Source organism: Hemitrygon akajei, unplaced genomic scaffold (genome assembly GCF_048418815.1).
Source record: "Hemitrygon akajei unplaced genomic scaffold, sHemAka1.3 Scf000054, whole genome shotgun sequence".
Classification (NCBI taxonomy): domain Eukaryota; kingdom Metazoa; phylum Chordata; class Chondrichthyes; order Myliobatiformes; family Dasyatidae; genus Hemitrygon; species Hemitrygon akajei.
Genome location: NW_027331940.1, coordinates 4,506,768 through 4,533,616, shown reverse-complemented (window position 1 = coordinate 4,533,616; position 26,849 = coordinate 4,506,768). Strand labels below are relative to the sequence as shown.

The window sequence follows — 26,849 nt, the reverse complement described above, 5'->3', positions numbered from 1 at the left end:
AGCCTGGTCAGAATTATTAGACAAACTATTTATTCATTCACTGAGGCAAGGATGTTAGTCATGGTTTATCACAAGTCACTGAACAGATGCACAGTGAGGTTACGGTTCCCTGTCTCGCGATTCCACACGGGGAGTTCTGCCGCAGACTGATCCCCGTCTCCAACTCAGAGCGGGAGTTTTACCATGCATGGATCCCAATCTCCACAACCCACATAGGGAGTATTACCGGTCACTATTCCCAGTCTCTGTATCTCATCAATCACCATATCCCATACCGGGAGTTTTACCGTGCATGATTCCCAATCACCATATCCAACACCGGGCCTTCTGCTCTGCACGGTTCCCAGTCTCCGTGTCGATCTGTTAACTTGCCAAGCCTCATTGACATGCTCTCCATCCCCTACCATCTGTTCACTTATCCAAATTTCTCAAACAGATATTGTTAGGACCGCAGACAAAGGCAAAGATTGCAGGCTAACCATGATGCGACTAATGTTCTGAGCTGCATATGTTTCAATGTACGAAGTATTGAAGGAAAGGCAGATGTGCTCAGGACATGGATCAGCACGTGGAATTATGACGTTCGTAGCCATTCGTGAGACTTGGTTGCAGGACGGGCGGGAATGACTGCTCTGGGTTTCCATTGTTTTAAATGCGACAGTCCATGTGGAATTAAATGGCGTAGGGGTGGCCCAGGAGGGCTAGTACTCCTGGAAAATGTCCCGGCAGTGCTCAGTCAGGAAAGACTGGAGAACTCGTCTAGTGAGGCTTTATGGGCAGAACTGAGGTATCAGAAAAATACGACCACGTTAATGGGGCTGTATTACAGATCACCAACAGTCTGTGGGATTTAGTGCAGCAGATTTGCTGAGAGATTGCAGACGGTTGTAGAAACATAATTTGTGATGGTAGGTGATTTTATCTTTTCTCATATGGACTGGGACGTCCAAACTGTAAAATGACTCGATGTAATAATGGACCCTATACAGATTAGAGAGGAGGAGTTATTTGCTGTCTCAAAGCACATTAGGGACAATGACTCTCCAGGACCTGACAAGGTTCTCCCTTGGATGGTGTGGAGGCAAGTGCAGAACTTGCAGGGCCCGAGCAGAGATCTTTAAATCATCCATAGCGACACGTGAGGTAGCGGAGGATTGGAAGATAGCTAATGTTGTTCCACTGCTTCAGAAAACCTCCAAAAATAAACCAGCAAATGAGAGGCTAGGAATCCTAATATAAGTAGTGGGAAAGTTATTGGAAGCTATTCTAAGGGACCAGATATATGACTATTTGGATAGACTTTGACTGATTCGGGATGACCAGCATGGCGTTGTGCGTGATAGGTTGTGTCTCAGCACTCTTATAAAAGACAAGACAGTGGATGTTGCCTACGTGGACTTTAACAAGGCATTTGCCAAGGTTCCACTTCGGAGCTAAGTCAAAAAGTTTCAGTTGCTCGACATTCAAAATAAGGCAGTAATTTGAATCAGACATTGGTTTGGTGGGAGAATCTGGAATGTGGTAGTACATGGTTACCTGACTGGAGACTGGAGGCCTGTGAAAGATGGAGTGCTGCAGCGATCAGTGCCGGCTCGGCTGTTCCTTGTAAACAATCTGGATGATAATGGGGTTAACTGCATCAGCAAATTTGAAGATAACGCCAAGTTTGGGAGTGCAGGGATCAGCATGTATGGAACTGAATAGTGTCGGTGCTTCAAGCAGAGACGCAACGGTGAAATTGGAAATGAAGGGGTAGAGGACAGATTATGGATTGAGTTGAAGGTTCTGGTTGTTGTTCTGTGAGACTCGGTGCTCAGCGTCTGTGTGTGAGCAGCTCCCTGTTCGCGCACATTCCGCAGAGCAGGGAGCGGCCCTTCTCCAGAAAACAAATCCAACCGGTTCTGAAAAAACACTCACATGCAGGCGCAAAGAAAGTCGCTTCAGTATTGTACTTAACCCTTTCTGCTGCAGGGAAGAGCGAGATAATCTCTAGCATGATTTAAAGAAAATTACCCAGGGTCTGGAACGCGCAGCATTGCCAGTTGCAGCTGTTGCCCTGTTGGCGTGAAAATAGGCTGCATGGATCTTCCAAATAAATCGGTCCATGAGACCTCCCCCGGCAAAACATCTGGCCATTTAGATAGATAGATAGATAGACAGATAGATACTTTATTCATCCCCATGGGGAAATTCAACATTTTTTTCCAATGTCCCATACACTTGTTGTAGCAAAAACTCATTACATACAATACTTAACTCAGTAATAATATGATATGCATCTAAATCACTAACTCAAAAAGCATTAATAATAGCTTTAAAAAAAGTTCTTAAGTCCTGGCAGTTGAATTGTAAAGCCTAATGGCATTGGGGAGTATTGACCTCTTCATCCTGTCTGAGGAGCATTGCATCGACAGTAACCTGTCGCTGAAACTGCTTCTCTGTCTCTGGATGGTGCTATGTAGAGGATGTTCAGGGTTTTCCATAATTGACCGTAGCCTACTCAGCGCCCTTCGCTCAGCTACCGATGATAAACTCTCCAGTACTTTGCCCACGACAGAGCCCGCCTTCCTTATCAGCTTATTAAGACGTGAGGCGTCCTTCTTCTTAATGCTTCCTCCCCAACACGCCACCACAAAGAAGAGGGCGCTCTCAACAACTGACCTATAGAACATCATCAGCATCTCACTGCAGACATTGAATGACGCCAACCTTCTAAGGAAGTACAGTCGACTCTGTGCCTTCCTGCACAAGGCATCTGTGTTGGCAGTCCAGTCTAGCTTCTCGTCCAACTGTACTCCCAGATACTTGTAGGTCTTAACCTGCTCCACACATTCTCCATTAATGATCACTGGCTCCATATGAGGCCTAGATCTCCTAAAGTCCACCACCATCTCCTTGGTCTTGGTGACATTGAGACGCAGGTAGTTTGAGTTGCACCATATCACAAAGTCCTGTATCAGTTTCCTATACTCCTCCTCCTGTCCATTCCTGACACACCCCACTATGGCCGTGTCATCAGCGAACTTCTGCACATGACAGGACATGGAATGGCTGGAAACAAATTCCACAAGTATTTCCGGCGGGGTGTGAATCAACAATCACTGCTTGCGAAAAGAAATCCGCTGTTAACCGTGGGCGAGGGGGTTCTTGTGACAACAGTTGTCCGGATGGAAATGCAATAAACTCTCAGTGATAGAGTTAATAAATGAATGTTAATAAATTCCCCTGAATCGAGAGGCCCTGAGAAAATCTTTGATCAGATTTATTACAGTTCATTGTGAATATATATAGTCGAAGGTGTTGGATTAATTTCAGCAGAAAGGCGGCTCCCTGAAAGACGTTTGAGCTGAAATTGTACCTACGCCGGGCAGTCCTGTTTCCACACAGGGGGCGGAGCTCAGATCCTCACAGAACCCGGACTGGATCAAATCCGCAGCCTGGGACTCGCTGAGTTAAACAGAGAAACTCCGCCTCACTGGTTGTGATGAAAGAAAAAGGAGAGATCCACACGGAAATCCGGACAGAAAGGTTAACGCAGCCTGTTTGTTTTCCTCTTTAGGGTTGCTAGAGTGATCCCACTCCGGCCTCCTCCCGCTGTCAGACCCGTCCTGAGCCGGTGAGAGTTAGTGTGACCGGGACTGCGGCAGTCCCGCTCTACCCCGGCTCACCCGGCCCTGTCCATCTGTAATGAGCGACGGACACATCACAGCCGAGTGGCCTCGGGAGCAGCAGCTCAGACTCAGCTCTCCGTACAGGGTGAGCACACCGGTGCAGGACCATTGGCGATCACCCGGGAAGTCAGACTGTGATTCCCTGGGACCACACTGAACGCCGTCCGGTTACAACATCAGAGGTAAGTGTTGTCTATGATTCTACACAACTATTCAGCGTTTACACCGAGAATCGGGGTTGTTCGGGATCGGGAGTGAATTTAGTGGGAGAAGGGAGTCCTGACATGTTCATGTTAACGAGTCAATTACTATCCAAATGGATCAAGAGAAACGTGAGTGCGAGCAGAAGAAATCTTTCACCCCGGTAGTGACATGTGAAATACCCCACGGGGCAGTGACTCGTCACCGATCTCTCTCAAACAAGAGGAAAATGCAAATGCTGGATATCCGAGCAACACACACAAAATGCTGGAGGAACTCTACAGATCAGGCAGCATCTATGGAAAAGAGTACAGTCGACATTCGAGATCCCAGTAATGTTCTTTACATTGTGCCTTTGGTTCTATTGCTCTTCCCTGTAGAAGAAGGGGTTAAATGCAATATTAAACTTTCTTCACGCTTGAATGACGGTGTTTTGTCGAACCGGTTTGGATTTGATTTCAGCGGAACGGCCGCTGCCTGTTCTGAGGAATGTGACGGACAGGCAGATGCTTGCTCGCAGACCCTGAGCACCGACTCTCACAGAACAACAAGCCGCACCTTCCAAATCAGTCAATCATCTGCCCGCTTCCCCTTTCCAGTCCAGTCCTGATGAAGGGACTCGGTCCACAGCATCGACTGCTTACACCCATCAGTAAATGCTGGCTAACCTGCTGAGTTCTCCCAGCACTCTTGTGTGTTGCCATGGTTACGTGTGGGGTTGTGGGCGGGATTATTTGTAAGAAACGGTACACAGTATTTATACTCTCAGAAAATCTTGTGGAATTGACTTAAGAATAATTCAGCTTCGGATATTTATTTCGGATCTTTATTTCCAAACAACAAGTTGTCTCTGCATTGAATCAGCGATCAAGGAGATACTTGTTTTTTGAGCCACTTCTGGCGGCTTTGCTTTTTCTGTTCCCAGTGTTAGAATTTTTTGAGGTTGTGACTAAACACATTTATGAAGGAAGAGCTGTAGATGTAGTGTATATGCATTTCTGCAAGGCATTTGATAAGGTACACCATGCAAGGGTTATTGAGAAAGTAAGGAGGCAGGGGATACAATGGGACATTGCTTTGTGGATCCAGAACTGGCTTTCCCACAGACGGCAAAGAGTGATTGTAGCCGGGTCATATTCTGCATGGAGGCCGGTGACCAGCGGTGTGTTTCAGGGATCTGTTCTGGGACCCTTACTCTTCGTGATTTTTATAATTGACCTGAACGAGGAAGTAGAGGAATGGGTTATTAAGTTTGCTGATGACACAAATGTTGGCGGTGTTATGAATACTGTGGAGGTCTGTCAGAGGTTGCAGCGGGACAGTGATAGGATGCAGAACTGGGCTGAAAAGTGGCAGATGGAGTTCAATCCAGATAAGCGTGAAGTAGTTCATTTTGGTAGGTCTAATATGATGGCAGAATATAGTATTAATGGTATGATTTTTGGCCCTGTGGAGGATCAGAGGGATCTTGGGGTCCGAGTCCATAGGACGCTCAAAGCTGCTGCGCAGGTTGACTCTGTGGTTAAGAAGGCATTTGGTGTGTATTGGCCTTCATCAATCGTGGAAATGAATTTACGAGCCAAGAAGTAATGTTGCAGCTATATAGGACCCTGTGCTCAGTTCTGGTCTCCTCACTACAGGAAGGATGTGAAAACCATAGAAAGGGTGAAGAGGAGATTTTCAAGGACGTTGCCTGGATTGGGGAGCATAACTTATCAAAACAGGTTGAGTGAACTCTGCCTTTTCTCCTTGGAGCGATAGAGGATGAGAGTTGACCTGATAGAGTTATATTCAATGGTGAGATGCAGTGATCATGCGGATAGTCAGAGGATTTTTCTCAGGGCTGAAATGGCTGCCACAGGAGGGTACATGTTTAAGGTGCTTAGGAGTAGGTAAGAAGAGATGTCAGGGGTAAGTTTTTTTTTACACAGAGAGTGATGAGTGGTGTAATGGGCTGCCGGCAACGGTGGTGGAGGTGGATAAGATAGGCTCTTTTAAGAGACATTTAGATAGGTACATGGAGCTTAGAAAAATCAAGGGTTATGGGTAACCCTAGTAATTTCTAAGGTAGGGTAAATGTTCGGCAAAACTTTGTGGGCCGAACAAAGTATTGTGCTGCAGGTTTTCTATGTTCCATGTTTTTCAATGTTACTTGTTCGCACGATTGACATTTTACAGGTTAAGTAAAGTTTAAGAACTGCTCTAGAACAATGGCACCTGTTTCATAGCAAGGATGCGGGATCTGTGCAGCAAACACCTGTTCCGTTTTCATAATTTCTAATTTCAGACGGATACATCTATTGTTCATGTGTTGATTGAGGGTGTTTTGAACTCCTCTCCTCAATGGCCAGTGGAAGCAAAGCCTTTGATTCTGTTGAAGGCCGAGATTCTTGATAAACAGTGGGTTACAGGGATGGAGATGGGCGAATACGGAATGTAATTTTAGATCAGATCATCTGTGCTTTCATTATCTGCAGCATCAGTTTTGAGGGATGTGTGGTCCAGTTATGCGTACGGTATTGGTATGTCGACTGGAAAAACTCTGAACATTCAAATAATGTAAGCTGGTATAATGACTGCATTCGAAGAGAGATATAATTTTATTTATATGGTGAGCTGAAAACAAGCATTAAATTGATGAACGATTTACCTCCAACTTTGTGCTTTAAGTATGTGCCCCAGCTATGTCAGGGGATTCAATTTATGACCAACTCGGTGAGTTGGACAACACGGTGTTGGACCAACAGGCAAGCTCCCAATTCCATGTTAATCCTCCTGCAGACTCCATGTGTCTTTCCACGACCCCAACACAGACCCCACAGTAGGATTAGAGGTTGGGGGACCTCGGATGGACATGACTGGCCATAGATCCCCACGGACACACCATTTGCCGGTAGCCGGACGGACAATGGAGAGGGTTCAGCTGTCCGGTCCTTTCTCTGTGACACTCCCGATCTCCACATCAACTCCATCTGTCTGTCTCTGGGAGAATTTTAACAATTAATAAACATAATTCCTCTCAGCGATCAGCTGTCTGAGTGATTCCCTGACTCTGAGAGGAAGGGGTATCTATGGTCCTCATTGTCAGGGTGTTGAGTTTACCAGGAGACAAAGACTGCAGGGACGAGAGGTTTTCTGGTGACTAATACACTGTGTGTGGACCCCGCTGGCAATTCTGGTTTACATTTGTAGAACAGATGTTTTTCCAAATACTGAACAGCGAAATACTGCACTGATTAATCTACTCGAAATCGGATCAGCCGAGATAGTTCTCCCAAATCAGTCGGAACTTTGTGACCAAACTCGAGACAAATAACACGCTGCCCACTCCAACAACGGCACAGCTGGATGAATCCCAGGATTGATTGAAAAAAGAATAAATGGCCATCCAGGTGTTTTAAAAAACAAGTCTCTCCCACACCAAGATCTGACGACACGAGTGTGGTACTTTACGTCACACACGTAGAAACATAGAAAGCCTACAGCACAATACAGGCCATTTGGCCCACAAAGCTCTGCAGAATATGTCCTTACCTTAGAGCTACCTAGGGTTGCCCATGGCCCTCTATTTTTCTGAGCTCCATGTACCTATCCAGGAATCTCTTAAGTAATCCTATCGTATCCGCCTCCACCACTGTCGTCGGAAACCCATTCCACGCACTCACCACTCTCTGCGTAAAAAAACTTACCCCTGACATCTTCTCTGTACTGACTTCCAAGCACCTTAAAACTATGCCCTCTCGTTGTAGCCATTTCAGGCCTGGGGGGAAAAAAAGCCTCTGACTGTCCACACGATCAATGCCTCTCATCATCTTATATGGCTCTATCAGGTCACCTCTCATCCTCCATCTCTCCAAGGAGAAAAGGCCGAGTTCACTCAACCGCACTGCCTGGCTGGCTTTGAGACGTGTTAACGGCTGAGGTAACAATCACGTCATTCCACCCCCACCGTCACTATCAACAGAGTATTTACAAACTACGTTATTTTCATTGATGCGAAGAGATGTCAATCACTGGTTACACCCAACTGCAGAGGCGGACCAGCCGTGAGGGTGGTACCACCTGGGAGACGGGTCTCCCGCTTCCGTTCTGAACTCCCTGTCAAAGTGGAACAAACTTCAAACTAAATGACCCCCTTTTTTATTTATCTCCATTTCCCTCTGAGGGAAGTTGGGGGCGTTTGTGAACCGTCTTCTGCAGCCAGTGTCTGATGTATGTTTGAGAAGCAGGAGGAGACCGCTTGTCCATCGGCTTGCTGCCGGACCCCGGAGTGGGAGAGATCCCGCCTGAAGAAGTAGGTTCAGTGATCTATTCTGATCATTCTGATCTTCCAGTGATACAGTTTTATCCGTTGCAATCCTTTTGCTCGGATCCTGTTTGTGGAATCCTCAATAATTCTCTTCACCTTGTCTATCAGAGGAACTTCATGCCTTCTTTTAGCCGCCCGGATTTCTTTTCTTGCATTTACTACACTCCATAAGAATCTCATTTGATCCAACTTGCCATTCTCTGCCATGCACCTCCTTTCTTCCTTTAACCGGCGCCTCAATAATTCTTGCATATCAAGGTTCCTATGCTTGTTATCCTTACCTTTCATTCTGCCAGGCACTTGCAAGCTGGTAGTCTCAAAATTCCGTTTTTGAAGGCATCACACCTTGCAAGTACACTTTTGCCACAAAGCAGCAGCCTGTCTCAATCCACACTTGCCAGATCCATTCTGACACCATCAAAATTGTGCTTTCTCCAATTCAGAATCCCAACCCACGGGTCAGGCCGAACCTTCTGTATATTTAGGTGCATATTACTGGCATCGTGGTCACTGGATGCAAAGTGTTGCTATGCACAAATTTCTGTCCCCTGCCCTGCCTTATTCCTTCATAGCAGATTCAGTATTGCAAGCTTACTGTTGGGACTTCTGCGTACTGATGAAGGAAAAGTACTTTGACACACTTGACAAACTCTATCCCACCTGGTCCATTTACAATATGAGATTCCCAGTCATTATGTGGAAAGTTAAAATCACCAAGTGTAACAACCTTAAGCTTCTTGCAGCAATATACGATCTTACAAATGTGTTCCTCTAAATCCCCGGGACTGTCGGGTTGTCTTTTGTATCGCCCCATTACCGTGGCCATAACTTACTTATTTCTCATTTCCACACAGAATGGCTCATTAGTCGGGTTCTACAATTTGTCCTGACGGAGCACTGCCGTGACATTTTCTCTGACTGGTAACGCCACCCCTTCATTAATCCTCCCCCCTCTGAAACGCCTTAAATAATTTGATCTCGAAATAGCTGTGCTGGGTGTGGAGTGTTTGAGCTGAAATTCGCCCCGCAGCGGACAGCCGCGTTGACAAAGAGGGTGGAGCCTCAACCTGTCTGGATCAAATCACAGCCTGGGATTGGCTGGCTAAACCGGAGAAGCTCCGCCCAGCGAGTTGGAAAAGTGCGATCGACACGGAAATCCAGACAGAAACTTCTTGCGACCGTGAGGGAGCGTTCACACAGCCTCTGTAATTCTGTCTGTTTTTGCTGTATTTGTCCTAGTCCCCTCTCCTCCCGCTGACAGACCTGTACTAGGCTGGTGAGGAGGTGAGGGATCAGAACTGCGGACGGCTTCATTTACCCCGGATCATCCGGACCTGCCTATCTGTAACGAGCGACTAACGCATTCTAACCGAATCGCCCCGGGAGCAGCAGCACCGACTGAATTCTCGGTGCATGATCGGCTATCCAGGACCGCGCTAAACTCTGTCCGGTATCAACATCAGAGGTAAATGTTGTCTCCGATTTTGCAGATCAGTGAGCGTTTACAGCGGGGCTCGGCTATTGTTCGGACTGTGAGCGAACAAGGGGAGAAGGGAGTTCTGACAAGTTCAATGAACTAGTTATTGACCAAATGCATTAAAAGAAACGACGTCGTCACCTTCAGTCATGCACATTTTCTATTGTACTGAGTCAGTGCAGATGAACCTTGCTCACGGATAATAATATCCAAAATGTCCCACAGGGTAGGGCCGGGTCCCTTCTCCGATTTCTTTCTCTCGCTCTCTCCTCCCCCCCCCCCCTCCACACACACACACACACACACACACACACACACACACACACACACACACACACACACACACACACACACACACACACACACACACACACACACACACACACACACACACACACACACAATAAAAACTCACCACTCAGAATAACAGACCGACCGTGAAATTTTACTGTTTTACTGTCCGGGACGTCGCAGTGGAGAATGCCACAGAGCAATTTATTTAATTAACTCACAAAATATGATATTAAAATTACAAATGATGGGAGTTTGGGGTAAAATTAAATGCTGTAATCTCACAACGTCTGGTAGCAATTGTAACAAGTAGTCATTCAGATTGCAGACACTGTGGGACTTCTTTTTTTCTCTACCATCTGGTGTTTGTTGCTTTATTTTCTGTAACAGAATTAAATACAATATTAAGGCAACTTGGTGCAGTTTAAGTGGAGTGTCGAACTGGTGTGTGTGGTTTCAGCAGAGAATCCGCGCTGCGGACAGGCAGCCGCTTGCACACAGAAACCCGCGCTGTGAGTCTCACAGAACAGCAACACCGGCCCCTCCCCCGCAGCTACTAACTGAAGTCCGTCTGATTGTCTGATATGAAATTGGAAGAGAACGACTTGAAAATATATCCTCATGGAGACTGAACATTCTTGGTGAATTAGGTGGGAATAATTCAGCTTCCGATATTTATTTCAAATCATTCTGTGTTTTGGATTCGTGATCAATAGCTCATTCGCTCCATTTTAACCCCCTTCTGTCAGCGATTGTATTTGTGATCCTGCAGTTTCCTGTCAGCGCCATTGAGATTTTCCACAGTTTATGTCAAGATTAAAAACAGATCTCTAACCAGGGTTTACGTTTTCAATGTAAGCGTTTGAAAAACCTGTTCGGACAACACGATTTCAATTTCCAATACTTGTCATTTCAGATGTTTGAGACTGTGTTTGTTGTGGGTGTTTCGAAATGATCACGCTGACATCCTGTAGCAGCAAAGATTTTGATTCCTTTCAAGGCCACGGCAGACAGTAAAAAGGTGGTGTGACCGGTTACAGAAAGAGGCAGGCGGCAGGCGGGATTGCGGAGCGAAAACCATGATTTTATCGCACGGGGTAGAAGGCTGGATGGGATGAGTGGCCGATTTATGTGTGGTATAGTTACAGTAAAGCTATGACTCCAGAGTTATTGTAAAACAATTTAAAAAGTACGGACTATCACTCATCCAAATTACCTGTCTCTGAACCAAAAACAAACATTGCAGTAATTAAATCAACCAGAGTGCTAACAGACCTTATAAGCAACAATGGACCCAGCACCGATCCCCGAGGAACCCCACTAATCACTGGTCTCCGGTCAGAGGACCAAAACATTTTCTACCGCTTACTGGCTTCTCCCAGGAAGCCGATGCCGAAGCTATGTTACCATCGCTTCCTTAACGTTAAGCCACTGAAGCTTCTTGACTAACCTCCGATGTGGGAATCTGCCGAATGACCTGGTATTTTTTTCTAAATTATACTAATTATTTTTTATTCGGTGAATTACCTCTTCCTTTTCCCCCCGGAACAGGAAGTGTCACGTTGTTCCAGTCTGATCATTTATGAACAACATTTTTGATTATTCGCTCATAGTTGCACTCAGACCCCATTCTCTGGTTTACAGTGTGTTTACAGAATTCACGTTTATATACCCTACTACTGCAGCCCTTTCGCCACGAGAATTTTGATATAAAGGTAGAAATGATGCAAAGTGGGTGTTATTGTAAATCAATGTTAGCAGGGAAATGATGCTACGAAAGGAGTGAACACCAGAGAGTCTGCAAGAGATGTTTGAGATTTGGAACAGTTCTCTAACCGGGTGTTACAATTGCAAAGCAAGCGTGCGAAGAACTGTTCAGGCAACATGATTTCCCTTTTATCAGTACTTGCCGTTTCCGATAAATGTTCGTTGTTCTCTCTTTGAGAGTGTGTTTATTCTGGGTGTTTCAGAGCTGATCTCCTGAAAGTCCTGTAGAAGCAAAGACTTTGTTTCTGTTCAAAGGCTCGATACACAGCAAACAGTGGGGGGGGGGGGGGGGGGGGAGTGTGACCACTTACAGAAAGCAACCGGCGGCATTGCGGAACGAAAGCCATGAGTTCACTACTTGGGGCAGAAGGCTCGGTGGGGTAGTGGCCAATTTACTCCTGCTATGTTTACAAGAAATGCTCTGACTACAGACTGATTGTAAACCAATTTAATGAGGTCGACCAAGCCTCAATAGTTTTCTTTACTATTCAAAAAGGGGAAAATAACTGTTTCGAGGATGATTGCACTGGCGTGGATGTTATGTAGCCTCTTCCCTGATGGACTGATGTGAGTGGGACAAACAGTCCCTGACCAGGGTGTGTGGGACCTTTAATGATATTATGGTACTTTTCCACCATTTTTCTGTGAATATGTGCTTGATGGCAGGTCGGACTTGCTTGGGAGTTTGGATTTGCAATCGTGTGAGCAGAGTGGACAGAAATGGTCTCAGCACAAGGCTGAGGGTCACAGAGGTTGACGACGATGGGAAGACAGAACCAGCTGTGCACCCTGACTGTCTGTCGTCTGTTGGTTAGAAAGTCCACCACCCAGTTGCACAGTGGTGGCTTTGGACGGAGGCATGGGAATTTGTTCACCAAGGTTTGTGGGACAACAGCGTCGAATGCCGAAATGAAATCCAGAAACAACATTTTGACCTAATTGTCTTTTTTTAGGCATGTCAGGCCAAGGAGAATGAGAGACGCAATGCCATCTGCCACTTAGCGATTCAGTCGGTAAGCATACTGGTGAGTGACCAGTGAACAAGGATTGGAATTTTTGATTTGTGCCACTATCAGCCGTTCAAAGCACTTAATGCTGATTGGCGACAACTCCACTGGGCAGTAGGTCACTTTGTTCCGAATATGTAGGGTTCCTTGGTACAGGGATAATGGTGGTTGATTTGAAGCACGTGGGAACAGCAGCCTGGATGAGTGAAGTGTTGACGATAGCTGTGAAGACATCAATGTGCACATGTACACTCTTTCTGCGAGCTCAGCCTGGACGCTTTCTGGCCAGAGTCCTCATTAACTTTGCTGTTACCGACATTGGATGCGCAGCTGTGAGGGTAGTGGCTTTCCTGGCTGGCTTGTGTTTGGAATGCCAGGGAGGGGGGCATCATTGGTACAGTCAAGCCTTACGTAGTCTATAAACCCTTGATGCCCAGCCACATACACCAGTGTTCGTTTCCCAGGTTTAGTGAGTCCGAACCGAAGGGCACAGATACAGTAGCGCAGAGAGATCAAATAGACCTGCGAGTTAATCTCAATTCATACGAAGGATGAATAACTCTGATGGGCAGAAGGGTGCAGAGTGGCCCCTCCCCCCCCCCCCCCTTTTGGAGAATCGCAAATCACTACTATTTCGATGCTGCTACCGAGGAAGTAAGAGAGACAAAAGGAAATCTGCCAGGGCAGTTGTTATTGATAACAGCTCATGAAAGAGAATGAGAGCGAGAGAGAGACAGCTAAGAGACACAGCTAAGGAGGAACGTCTCCTACTGACAAAAGAGGAGATTTAATGCTATTGTCTTTTGGAGAAGGATTGGTTACTTGGTACTGTTCTGTTCATTGAAGTCCCTCAGGGAACAGCCAGAGTGGGCTGGTTTGATGGGTTACGTCATTCAAACCTGATTGACACCTGAGACCCCGTGAGTGGGGATAAAAGTGAGGTCAGGGGTAACATCCCTCAGACGCACCAGGAGAAACGCTAGTGAGCATCAGAAACCCACGAGACAGGGTGGGACATCGGAGACCGAACGAAGGGTCGGTAAATTTTAACTCAGTGTTTTATAGCAAGGCCGGTGGGGGCTTGCGTAAGTGTCCACCCTTGCCTGGGTGACGAGTCCACCACGGAAGAACGGTCTAGCTAAAGGACGGAGGGGTCACATTTGAATGGCCACAACAATGACACATTGACGGATCGAAATCATAAAGGAAGGTTGGTAATGACCATAGCTGTTACTGTTTGAGCACTCTCTTTCTCTCGTCTCTCTCTCTCTCTCTCTCTCTCCAAGTGCAACACATCGACCGACAACTACCGCAGTCTGCATGAACAGAACTGAACTTTATATTTCCATCTGACAATTCATTATCCCCTAGACAACGATAGTGCTTGTTTTAGTATTGATTACTATTATATCCACACTTTTAGGTTTAGTATTGCTAACATATATTATCTGTATATTTGCATTGATATTGTTTTGTATATTTTTACTATTAAACACTGTTGAAAATAGTACCACCAGACACCAACGGACACTTCTATCTTTGCTGGTAAGACACCCAGTTACGGGGTTCATAACAAAATACACAGAGGCAGTGAGTACGTGGAGTGAGCTGTTCAGTGTTTGCATCGTTGGTTATCTACCGCGGGTTCAGTATCCTCACCATGTTTGGAAATACACACTCACCATCGCCTGTCTGTGAGCAGCTGTTTATTAAAAAAAAACACTGGATGCTGGAGACCTGAAATCAAATCAAAAAAATGTTCAAAGCCATTTTGATACAGGGTGTTGGACCTGAAAAATCATTTTTCCACAGATGATCTTTATCTGTTGAATATTCATTTCGTTTTTAGCTTTTTAGTACATTGCTTTGGAAGGGGTTAAGTCTCTTGGGAAGCGCAGTTGAGTGGAACTGGGAAATTTGGTTGAAAACTATCAGGTTGAATCTGTGTTGATGCCACCCAATGTGGAAAATGGGAAAGATGTGCTAAACTCTTGGTGTGGGCTGTGACCCAGTGAGGTTGGGTCCCGGGATAGATGCCACTATTTTTTTAACCAGATAAAATTAATTCGGGGATCAAGTTTCCCGGGTTTATGAAATGATCTGTTAGTATTTCTGTTCTGTGCTCAGATATTTGACTCTATAGTTCCTTTGGAAGAAAAGCAGGGAATTGAATTTCCATTCTGTCCCTCACAGGGTGAGCCTGTGATTAAACATGTTGTTTTGTGATTGCACCAGTAGAAATAGACCAGGGTTTCAGAATTCAATTCACATTTGGAAATTCCCCCTCACTCTCACCTGTCTATCTGCCAGTGGGAGTCAAAGTGAAACTCAAGATGCTGGAGATAGAACAGAACATGGAACAGTACATCACAGGAACCGTTCCTTCGGCCACAATGGTGTGCTAAACCAGCTAAAAAAGATATCAAGCCCCCCCCCAAAAAAAAACTAAACTGTCCGACTTACACAATATCCATATCCTCTCGATCTTCCTCACACCCATGTGCCTATCTAAATGTGTCTTCAAAGACTCCGATGTATTGTCTTCCACCACCATAACAGGCAGCTCATTCCATGCATTCACCACTCCCTCCCTGAGTAAAACATCTTACCCTCACATTCCCTTTGCATCTATTCCCTCACACCTTCAATGCATGTCCTCTGGTATTGGACATGTCTAACCAGCGAAGAGATACTCCCTGTCTACTCTATCAATGTCTTTCATAATCTTACAAACCTCTAACAGATTTCTCTTCAGTCTCCACCGCTCCAAGAAGAACAACCCAAGATTTCCAGTAAAAATTGGGTAATATTTGAATCCATTCTGACGAAAGGTTAGGAAACCGAATTGTTAACTTGGTCCTCTCCCCACGGAAATTCCTTACCTGCTGAGCATTTCTAGTGATTCCAGTTTCTCTTTATTACATTCACTCTGGAACATGTTAAATTTTCTGCGAATGGAGCAGTGCAGCTACACTCGTTTTGTGATTGTAGAACAGTAAAGAAATCAGAGCTTTTCCCTATAAATTATCCTGGTACCAGTTGTCTGTCCTTTTAATCTTGGACATGTGTTCAGTACAATTGTTGATAACAAGGTTCACAAAGTAAGTCGGAGAATGATGAGTATGCATGTGGAGCATGTGATAGCCCTCAGCCTGAGTTCGGTAGAGTTCAAAGGGATGGTGGTTGTGGGGGGTGGGGTGTGGGAGTGATTATTTACACCAACTAAATAACAACAAGCCTGGATACGTGGGAATGGAGAGGGTGTCTTAATTAGACGGAGTGTCTGGGATCTGAGAGTGCAGCCTCAGAATAAAGAAGCTTCACTTTAAAACTGAGACGAGAGAAATTACTTTAGCCAAATGTTGGTTGATCTGTGGAATTTGATGCCACAGTGGATGATAGAGGCTATTGTTGGGTATATTCATGTTCTGGATTGTGAGGTTGAGTGTTATAGCAGGGAAGCAAGAATACAGTGTTGGAAATAAAATCCTCCACAATTGATTATGGAGCAGACTAGAATGACCGAATCACCTAATTCTACTCCTATGTATTATGACTTGTATCTTATACCATGACTGAGCTCCGGTATGTGTATCCCATCACAAACAAGAGAGAATCTTCAGATGCTGCGAAGCAACACATACAAAATGCTGGAGGAATTCATCAGGCCAGGCAGCATCTATGGAAGAGAGTCGAGTCGACGTACAGATGCTGCCTGTTCTGATGAGTTCCTCCAGCATTTTTTATGTGTTCCTTTGTATCCCATGTCAGGTTTTGTAAAGTGTGAGGGACAGTTCCAGATTTCTTCACTCGGATCATTATTTATGCGTTCAAGATTTAAATTTCAGTTGAATGCTTAGTTCTCCTTTGTGTTGTTAACGTGCTTCATCATCTCTCTGGTTAAAGATAGACCTACAGTGAGAGATTTACTGGAAGAAAAGCCCACAAATGGAAGCAAACCATGACTGAGGACAAGGGAACAGCAACAAGTGAACCAGCCCGAGGACTGAGAGCATCAACTGGAGAGAACCATTCTGACTCAGAGTTTCCATTGATTCAGTCAGGAGAAAGTTTGGTGAGTCTCATTTACTCTAACACTGGTCCTTCAGACATTACATATCTGTAACAAGGAAGATAGGAAATAGCTGGAGCGGGACTGAATAAATGTAGAAGTGCCAGTTAAGTCAGTTGCAATCACTCCAGATTTGCTAATTGCTGTCAGCATCCCAGCTCTATGAAGCCACACACATTCCCTCACATAACTTGCTCATTTCAAACTCTTATCGGTTCTGCTGTTTCGTTGCTTGGCTGTGTTAGGTTGCGATCATCTCAAAATGCATTGAGAATTTTCTCCAGTACATTATCCTGGTATCAATTGTCCTGTTTTTTCCCCCCGGAAATGCATTCAGTACAGTTGTTGATAACAAGGTTCAGAGAATAGTCTGAGGAATGATAAGCATTATGCATGCGGAGCATTTGATGGCCCTGGGCCTGTGTTCAGTGGAGTTCAAATGGTGGGCGGGTTAGGACGGGGGTGATTATTTACACCGACTGAATGACAAGAAGTTTGGTTGTAGTGGAAATGGAGAGGGTGTCTTGATTAGACGGGGAGTCTGGGATCTGAGAGTGCCGCTTCAGAATAAAGAAGCTTCACTTTAAAACTGAGACGAGAGCAATTACTTTAGCCAAATGTTGGTTGATCTGTGGAATTTGGTGGAGGCTGTCGTTGGGTATATTCATGTTCTGGATTGCTAAATAGGTTGCGTGCTATAGCAGGGAAGCAAGAATACGGTGTTGGAAAAAAATCCTCCATGATTGATTTAGGAGCAGACTAGAATGACCGAATCACCTAATTCTACTCCTATGCATTATGATTTGTATCTTATACCATGACTGACTGATGACTTCTTTGTGTCCCATCACAAACAAGAGAAAATCTTCAGATGCTGCCAAGCAACACACACAAAATGCTGGAGGAATTCAGCAGGCCAGGCAGCATCTATGGAAGAGAGTAGAGTCGACATACAGATGCGGTCTGGCCTGATGAGTTCCTCCAGCAATTTTGTGTGTGTTTCTTTGTATCCCATGTCAGGCTTTGGAAAGTGTGAGGGGCAGTTACAGATTTCTTCACTCGCATCATTATATATGAGTTGAAGTTCCAATAAGTTTAATTCTTTGTTCTGCTTTGTATGAGTAACATGCTTCATTATCTCTCTGGTTAAAGAAAGACCTGACCTGTGAGATTTATTGGAAGAAAAGCCCACGACAGGAAGAAAATCACAACTGAAGATGAGTGAACAGCAACAATGAACCAGCCCGAAGACGAAGAGCAGCAAATCGAGATAACCCATCTGACTTGGCATCTCCATTGATTCAGTCAGGAGAACGTTTGGTGAGTCTTATTTACCCAAACACTGGTCCTTTAGACATTACATTTCTGTATCAAGGAAGGTAGGAAATAGCTGGACTGGGACTGAATAAGCCTCGGATTACCAGTATGCATCTGTCAGACCCATTTGCACTCACTGCAGATTTGCTAATTACTCTGGGAAGCCACGCACATTCTCTCATATTGTTTACTCATTTCAAACTCTTATCAGTTCTGCTGTTTCCTTGCTTGGCTGTGTTACGTCACAATAATCTCAAAATGCGTTGAGAATTTCCTCCCTTTATAAGAGGGCGCAGTTTTTTCCTGCTCTAGTGATTGCAGAAATGTGGAATTACCGTGAACTACAGCAACGTATCATTGACTCCTCTGTCTATTGCAATCTGCAACAATATACTTGCCCTCGAGTATATTGTCACACAAGCCTCCACAAACCCTCTTGAAGCCAAATGTCCAACACCACATTTCAGTCTTAACTAGCAAATGCCAACCAATAATTTACATTTGTATACCCTGTCGCCATCGATTACTTTTCTACTAATAAATTGTCAGAACCTACGAATCTGTGATTAAGCATATTTAGGATTTATAATGAAGTTATGTTACCATTTGGCCCTGTACCAAAGGCATGGGTTATATCTGTACTTGAGATGAATAGATGTCCCTGCAGCCAGGACTGCTGGAGCTGCCAGGGTTAGTTTAAACTCAGTCGTTGCGGGATGGGAACCAGAATGTTTGGTCAGATAATAGAAGAGTTGATATAAAGGTAGATGCGAAGTTCACAGAGACTGTGGAAGGATCGGTTGTGGACAGGGCATCATGTAGTCAGTCGGAAATGTCTTTAATTCAATACAATATGTATTAAGAATACGAGTAACTTAGAACATGGATGGTACATGTTATCACCATTACACAGACCAGACTGTTACAAGGGCAGGATTAGTGTTTGATGCTCCAAGTTTTAGTTGTTTCATAATACATATGGGGGGGGGGGGGGGTGAAAGGCGGAGAATTGTCTTTACTAATTAGGAATCATATGATAGTTACATAAACAGAGAACATCAATGTGGGTGGAAATCAGAAAAGGGAAGGGGGCTATCATTCTGGAAGTATTCTATAGGCCTCCCCCAAAGCCACTAGGATAATGAGAGCAGATAACTTGGCAGTTTTGGGAAAGGTGCAAAAACAACAAGGTTATTATCATTATTAATCTCAACTTTCCTGATGTTGATCCCACCTCCTTGTTCCAAAATGTGTCAATGGGGCAGAATGCATTGTGCTTCCAGGAAGGATTCTGACGTAGTATGTGGATGGGCTAACTGGAGGATTTGCCATACTGTATCTAGTATGAGGCAATGATGCTGGTCAGGTGACAGATGTCACGATGGGTGATCTTTTTGAGATAGAGACCATAACACCCCAACTTTTATCAATGTCATGGACAAGGATAGTAGCAGACGATACGAGGCAGTATTTAATCAGTGGATAGATAGTTACAATGGTATTCGAAGCATCTTGGGGGTGTAAATTGGGAAAACATTCTCAAAGGGAAATGCAAGATGGAACTGAGAAGTTTGTTTCAGGAACACTTGAATGTGGTTCAGGGTAGATTTGTTCCACACACAGTGAAAGAATGTTGATATAAACGAACCGTGGTTCACAAGGGATGAGAACATTTAATCAAGAGGGAAAAGGAAGCATTATTTAGGTACAGTAAGCAACATTCAAGCGAGGCTCTAGAGAATTATATGGTATCCTGGAAGGAACTTAAGAAGCGACTTAGAAGTCAAAGGGAACTTGAGAAGTCCTTGGGAAGTAGGATAAAGGAAAGCCCAAGGCGTTCTTCATGTGGGTGAAGAAGTGGAGGAGGAATAGCTTGAGGGTCGGATACTCAGGAGCAAAGATGGAAACATGCCTGGACGATGCAGTGATAGGTGAGCTGCTTAATGAATGCTTTGATTCAGAGTTACCAATGAGATGGACAGTGATTGTGATGATAGCATAATATTGCCATTCTGCTAAGAAAGTGATGTTGTTCAATCTACCAATAAACACCATGTTACTACAGAAAGTGAGGGGTGATTACAGGGCATTGACAATGAACATTGCATCCTCTCTGGCCACAGGGATAGTAACACATGATTGGAGGCTGTCAAATGTTGTTATGTAATTCAATAAACCCAATGGGTTTAAATCCTGGGGATGATAGACCAGTGAGTGTTACATCAGGGGTGGGCAAACCCTTGGAGTGGTTACTGAGGGATAAGAAATTTGAGCATCTGGAGAAGCATAATCTTACTACGGGTTGCCATTTTGGCTTTTTGATGGTGAGTGGAGAAAATGGAAGGGCAGGTGCGGGACATAATTTTCCACAGTATGGACCAGTCACACAACAGAATATCTACTAACATTTGTATCGACAGAGACTGAACAGGAATCACTACGGCATGGTGCATGGAAAGTTGTGTTCAACAATACTTTTTAAGGTTTTTCAAGATGATTATCAATGAGGGTGGGGGAGTGGATGTTGTACATTGAACTCCAGTAAAGCCTTTGGCAAGGTGCCTCATGACAGCTTGGTCTGGAAGATACGGTGCCATGCGGTACAGAGAGAGAAAGTTAGATGAATTCAAAAATTGCCTTAAAGGTAGCAAGCAAAGAGTGATGGTTGAAGGTTTCTCCTGAGAGCGAAGGCGGGTAACTAGTGGTGTACCACAAAGCTACAAGTAACATTTGATATTTGTTAGTTGATAGCAATGAAGTGAATGCAGGTGCACAAGGCTTGACTGGTCAGTTCATGGGCGACGCAAAATTAGTAGATGGTACTCACGGTGAAGACTTTCGTAGCTTATAGCGGATCTAAATGGGCAGAGGAGTGGTATATAGATTGCAAAACCAACACGAGCAGCAACGGTTTCATGCAGAGTTTAGTGATGATGTGGAGGGAGCAGCCAGAGGAAGTGGGTGAGGCAGGCACGATTGTATAATTCCAGAAGCAGTTGGGATGTGAATATGGAATGAAGAGGCCAGGAGGGAAATGGGCTCAACACAGGAAATTAGCACCATCTAAGTGTACACTGTGGTCAGCATAGTCTTGATGGGCTGAAGGGTCTGTATCTGTGCTCTGTTGCTCTGTGACTCTATCAGTAGGATGCGTCAGGTATCACCAGACCGACATGCAGACATGGTGTGGGAGTTGATGTTTGTTCCCTAAGCACACTGCTGCTCTGATACAGAGGCTGACAGTACTGTCACATTTGCAAAGTAAACCAATTCTCTCTGACTCACTATCTGCTTGTTTTGTGTAATTCAGAGCATCACCATCAGGTGGGGCTGTCCTGCATCACGACCAAAGTGTAAACAAGACAACGACAATCAACAATCGTCAGTCAGAATCAGAATGGCTACAGGTATGATCACTGGGATCTTTATAATTATACTTAAGCCCTGTTGATTAAGAAATTTACACAGGCACTAACAGGGCAGAGAAAAGTTTCATCAAGCAGTGTCACTGATCCCACTGGTAAAGCGGCTTTGTGTAGTCGGTCAATCAAACAGTTCTAGTTCAGGGACCTGACACCGGTAATGGTCGAATGACTCCGCTCACCAGGCAAAGCTTCACCTGAGTGAAAGGAGCCGGAGACCCTGAATCAGCAGGTTGAGAGTGAAACATTAACAGGAATGTGACAGCGGTGTTGTTTGTTATGTAAAAGTCCAGGTTCAGGGTTTGTTGCACATCAGGGCTGGTTTAGAGGTGAAAGACATCTCCAACTTTCATTTATAAAATTCAGACGCAGGTGATTGGAGCATTTCCGGGATTTCAGGAATTGTGTGATAATACAACATTTCACGTTTTGGCAGGGCAGCTATCAACTCCCCCCTCGCTGCGCAGAGTAGATGAGGGGAATTTTCCGAACTCTGTTTTCTGTAGCCGAGCCGAGAACATTGCCAGCCTTGGAAATGGCTGAGGATCAGGAGACACTTCATTTTAGATAGACTTGTGGTCTGCTTCGGTGCATCACTGTCTGGTATGGAGGGGCTACTGCACAGGACCGAAAGAAGTTGCAGAATGTTGTAAATCTAGTCAGGTCCATCTTGGGTACTCGCCTACAAATTTCCCAAGACATCTTTAGGAAACGGGGTCTCAGAAAGTTAGCGTCCATTATTAAGGACCTCCAGCACCCAGGGCATGCCCTTTTCTGACTGTTATCACCAGAAAGCAGGTACAAAAGCCTGAAGGTACACAACTCAGCGATTCAGGAGCAGCTCCTTCCCCTCTGCCATCCAATTCCTAAATGGACATCCAATCTTTGGACGCTACCTTACTTTATTTTTAATATACATTCTTTATGATTTTGCATGTTTTTTAAAATCTATTCAATATACGTAATTAGTTTACTTATTTGTTTATTATATTTTATTTTATCCATTATTATTTGTTACCTGCTAGATTATGTGTTGCATTGAACTGCTGTTAAGTTAACAAATTTCACGTCACATGCCGGTGATAATAAACCTGTTTCTGTTTTTCATCCCCCAATCCATGTCCGGTCTGTGGCCAAATGGTGAACGTGATTTCTCAATATTTCCCTCTTGAGATGATCTGCTACCTGAATTTAAATACCCAGTATCTCTGATGGGAGACCAGGTATAACCAATGACCAACTGTCTCTGTCTCCTGTAGGCACTGTGATTGTGCTCAACTCTGTGATTCCAGGTGGAATGAAAGAGAGATTACAGCCTGGAAACGGGTCCTTCGGCCCAACTAATTCATACTGTTCTAATTGTCTCTGAGCTTGCCCGATTTCCCAGCAGCTTTTCCCAAATTTCCCTTGCAAACTTCTTCTATTCTTTTTCCTGCCCACATCTTCTCAACTTTCTAATTTTATTTGTGTTACAGCCTCCTCTGGCTGCACGTAATTTATACTCATCACCCGCTCCGTGGAAAAAAACATGCTTCTTCAGTCCCTTTTGTACGAATGAACGCATGAAAGAATGAATGAAATTGTATTTCGGTCAGTACAAACATAACAGAAAACATCATTTTCAACGATGATTTGATAAGACAAAATTAAATAATAATAAAAAAACAAGAACATGTAGATATTCTTTAAAACTGACCAAAAGGGTGTCAGCTGAAGCTACAGCTTATTATGCCTTCCCCTCTTACTTATACAGAAAACATATTTGGCGTCAATCATCACATCAAAAATGTCATAATCTTTTAACAAAAATTCAGTTCCGAGTATCATTTATTTACATCACTGCCATTCATTTTAAATCATGCATTTTTATATTTGTTCATTAAATGTGTAAGGTTACCATTCAAGCTCCCATGATCCAGGGCAAACTGTCCCAGCGAAACCATTTAACACAAAAACCAAACAGCCCCATCCAGTAACGTACTTGTCAATCTCCCCGACACTTTTTCCATCTGAATCAGATCCATCCTATAGATTAGCAACTGCAAAAGCGAGACTTTAAGTTTAGCTGCTAGAAATGCACGCAAGACTCTCCCCTTGCCAATGACTTGTACAGTTGTTACCTGACAATCATCATCCAAGAGATGGGATGGGACCCTGGGACCAGGCATCATGGGCTTCAAGGTTATGGTCATTCTGTAACCCAGGGGACTGGACATTGTTCGTATCAAGGCAATGGACAGTCTGTGACCCAGGGGACAAGACAGTGTGTGACAAAGCAAACAAAGAACGTGTGATCTAGAGGATCGGACCATCAGTAATCCGGTGGCCTGTCTGTGAGTGACACAGGTGACTGGACAGTTTGTGATCCAGGGAGATTTATGTCTGTGGAGAGATAACCCCATTGATAATTCCCGCTCTCACCTGATGCCGTTCCATTAATAACCGCTGGTTATCAGTGTGTTCAACTAATGCGTAGTCGGTTATCAGTATTACTGTGTCTATCCAGTTCTTTTCTGAGAGTGGCTTATTGGGATGATCTCCTAGCAGGAAGTGTGGTTCACATTCAGCAGCACAGTCCCACTCCAAATCTGGTCAGCCGGAGTCTCAGCTCCATTGCAGACACCCATTGTGAATCTTTGTTCGAGTATAAATCACTCTAAACCTGCTATTCATCATTTACTTCAGGTGGGAAATTAAATCGGGCACGGAAAGTACTCAAGCGGTTTTTACCAGGCAAATCACTAAAGGAAGATGATCGGGACACGGGGAGCAGGGTGCCAAAGCAGGGTCAGATTGAGAGCAATGTCCCAATGGAATGTGGTCCGGCCGCAGCGGAAGTGAAGCAAATTCAGCCCAGAGGCAGTGACGTCAGAGACACCGATCAGGACCCTGGAACCAGCACAAGTGAGGCGGCTGCCTGTCAGCCCAGAGACAGTGACGTCAGAGACACCGATCAGGACCTTGGAACCAGCACAAGTGAGGCGACTGCCTGTCAGCTTGGAAGCTCATTGAACATGGAATTATCAACTCCCCCACAAGGAGCAGGTGAGTGAAATGTGAGGGTGATGTGTTCACAGAATGAGGTAGGAAGGCGGGTAAATGTATTTCTTTCTTGGAGGGTTGGTCAGAGAGGGGAAATGTGTGGGTGTGGTGCATGAGGTGTAGTGGGCACCCGTTACCCCACTACAGGAAATGTATTCCCTGCTCTGATGATGTCCAGGATGTGTATCGCAGGAAATGCAGCTATCCAGATAAGAGAGTATTTCCAGGATATGAGTTATGGGAAATGTATTCGCCAAGATGCAGAGAATATCTCTGGGAAGTGACTATCATTGACAGTCCCAACATTTATTGCTCATCTTAAACTGAAATTGGTGAGTGGGTGGGACGGTGGGAGAGATAGGTTTCTAGTGAATGTGGTTCTTCTGGTAATGACTGGCCCAGCGCATTGATGGGTCTGTTTTAAGGACAATGTTGGAGATTAGGGCAAAATATGTGTTTCCAGCTGAAAGCAGGTGAACACTGAGGTTCAAGACATGACTGGTTTGTTGAGTTGGGTGAGAGCGGTGGAGACAAGCGATATTTGAGTCTGTGACTACATTCTCTTTTTATATTCGCAGAGCCAGAGTTTACAATCTCTGACCTCCTGGCAGAGGGGGGCGAGTATCAACTGTACCAACTGACAAAGTTCTACAAGGACAGACTCAAACAAGCGATTGAAGAAAAGGTTGAAAGACTCGGTTGGATGTTGACAAAGGAGGGTCATTTCAGTCGAGAAGAAAATGAGGTGAGTGAGTGCAAATGAGGGGGGCGTTGAGACGGGACCCAAATGTTGACACTGAAGTACTAGGAACAGGGTGGGACAAAGCTAAGGGACTGGACATGGCGTTCCTGCAACTCGTGGGGTTGCTGGCCATCGTGGTGATCTTCGAGTTCGTGGAGATCCGGAGGCTTGGGGTTCTTGGAGGCTTGGGTAGAACGAGGCTACAGTCCTGGGTTCTTGGGAATCTTGGAGACTTGGGTTTCTGATGTCCATGGAGACTTGGAGACCTTGGGTACTTGGGTTCCTGGAGTTCATGGAGACAGACAGACAGACAGACATACTTTATTGATCCCGATGGAAATTGTGGTCCTGGAGGAATTGGAGTGTTTGGAGTCTTGGGTAGCTCCAGGCTAGAGCCTTGGGTTCTCTGGAGACTTGGAGTGCTTGGAGGCTTCCGTACTTGGGCTCCTGGAGTTCTTGGAGACTTGGGTTTCCTGGAGGACGGGGTGCTTGGCGGCTTGGGTTGCTCAACGCTAAAGTCCTGGGTTCTTGGAGCTAGCCTCCTGGGCAGGCCGCGGGACTCCTGAGCAGGACACGGGACACAACCCGACGGAGACAAGGAACGGGAAGGTACAGAACGGGCCAGAGTCTTGGCTTCTTGGAGCTAGCCTCCTGTGCGGGCCACGGGACTCCTGAGCAGGACGAGGGACACAACCCGACGGAGACAAGAAACATGAAGGTACAGAACGGGCCAGGGACTTGTGTTCTTGGAGCTAGCCTCCTGTGCGGGCCACGGGACTCCTGACTTACCTGACGGATGCAAGGGAAAGGAAGGAAGCTTGGTCTGAGGTGGTTTCAAGACTCGAGGTGGCCGGTAAACTCAGCGGGCTACAGAACAGTCAAATCCATAACTCACTGAAAGAACTCGCCTTCCACCAGTGGGTTACACCAAGCAGAGACTGACAGGACAACCCCCCAACTACCCTCAATCCCAGAGCCACTTTTATTCCCAGCCAACAAGATGAGCATCAGGTGCAAATGCTTGAGTCCAATCCGAAACGAGGGACAGTCAGAGGACCCGGAGTCCGGAGTCCGTGGACCGGAATGTGGATTTAGGACCGGACCATCACAGTGTGTGTGTCTAGTGTATTGTCACTGAACTGGTGCTATGAGAGGGAATAGTGATCAATATTAATCCCGGCACGTTCTAGGAGTTCGACATGGCAATGGAGACTTTGATCTCTGACTTGACTCCAGCAGATCTGGTTTCAGCTGTTAAGGTGGGGAGCACTGGGAACTACAGGTTCAGCGTCACCTTTTCCTCTCACACCTGCTGTATTTAGCAATGCGATATAAGAGCAGTGACTGCATATCTGGACTGTTGTACAGGCATTCAGTCCAAAACTAATTTTTTCATCTTATCAGGGCTGTCGGTCAATTCCTCTCAGGTCGTTAATTCAGGATGAATATTAAACTGTGAGATTGTAAATTGGGCCATCTGGGTTCACTGCTGTACTTGAGGGAGGGAAACCTGCTAACCACAGCTGGTCTG

General features: G+C 45.2%; 1 protein-coding gene across 1 annotated transcript in view; it reads left to right on the top strand.

The window, feature by feature from the left end:
- Window positions 1–3,499: 3,499 nt before the first annotated feature.
- Window positions 3,500–26,849, top strand: part of LOC140721352 (NACHT, LRR and PYD domains-containing protein 3-like) — a 69,198-nt gene continuing 45,848 nt past the window's right edge. The window contains exons 1-5 of the mRNA XM_073036192.1: window positions 3,500–3,853; window positions 16,630–16,798; window positions 21,423–21,519; window positions 24,220–24,579; window positions 25,155–25,321. Coding sequence (XP_072892293.1) covers window positions 16,685–16,798; window positions 21,423–21,519; window positions 24,220–24,579; window positions 25,155–25,321 — 738 coding nt within the window. The 5' untranslated portion in view covers window positions 3,500–3,853; window positions 16,630–16,684. The remainder of the gene's footprint in view (window positions 3,854–16,629; window positions 16,799–21,422; window positions 21,520–24,219; window positions 24,580–25,154; window positions 25,322–26,849) is intronic.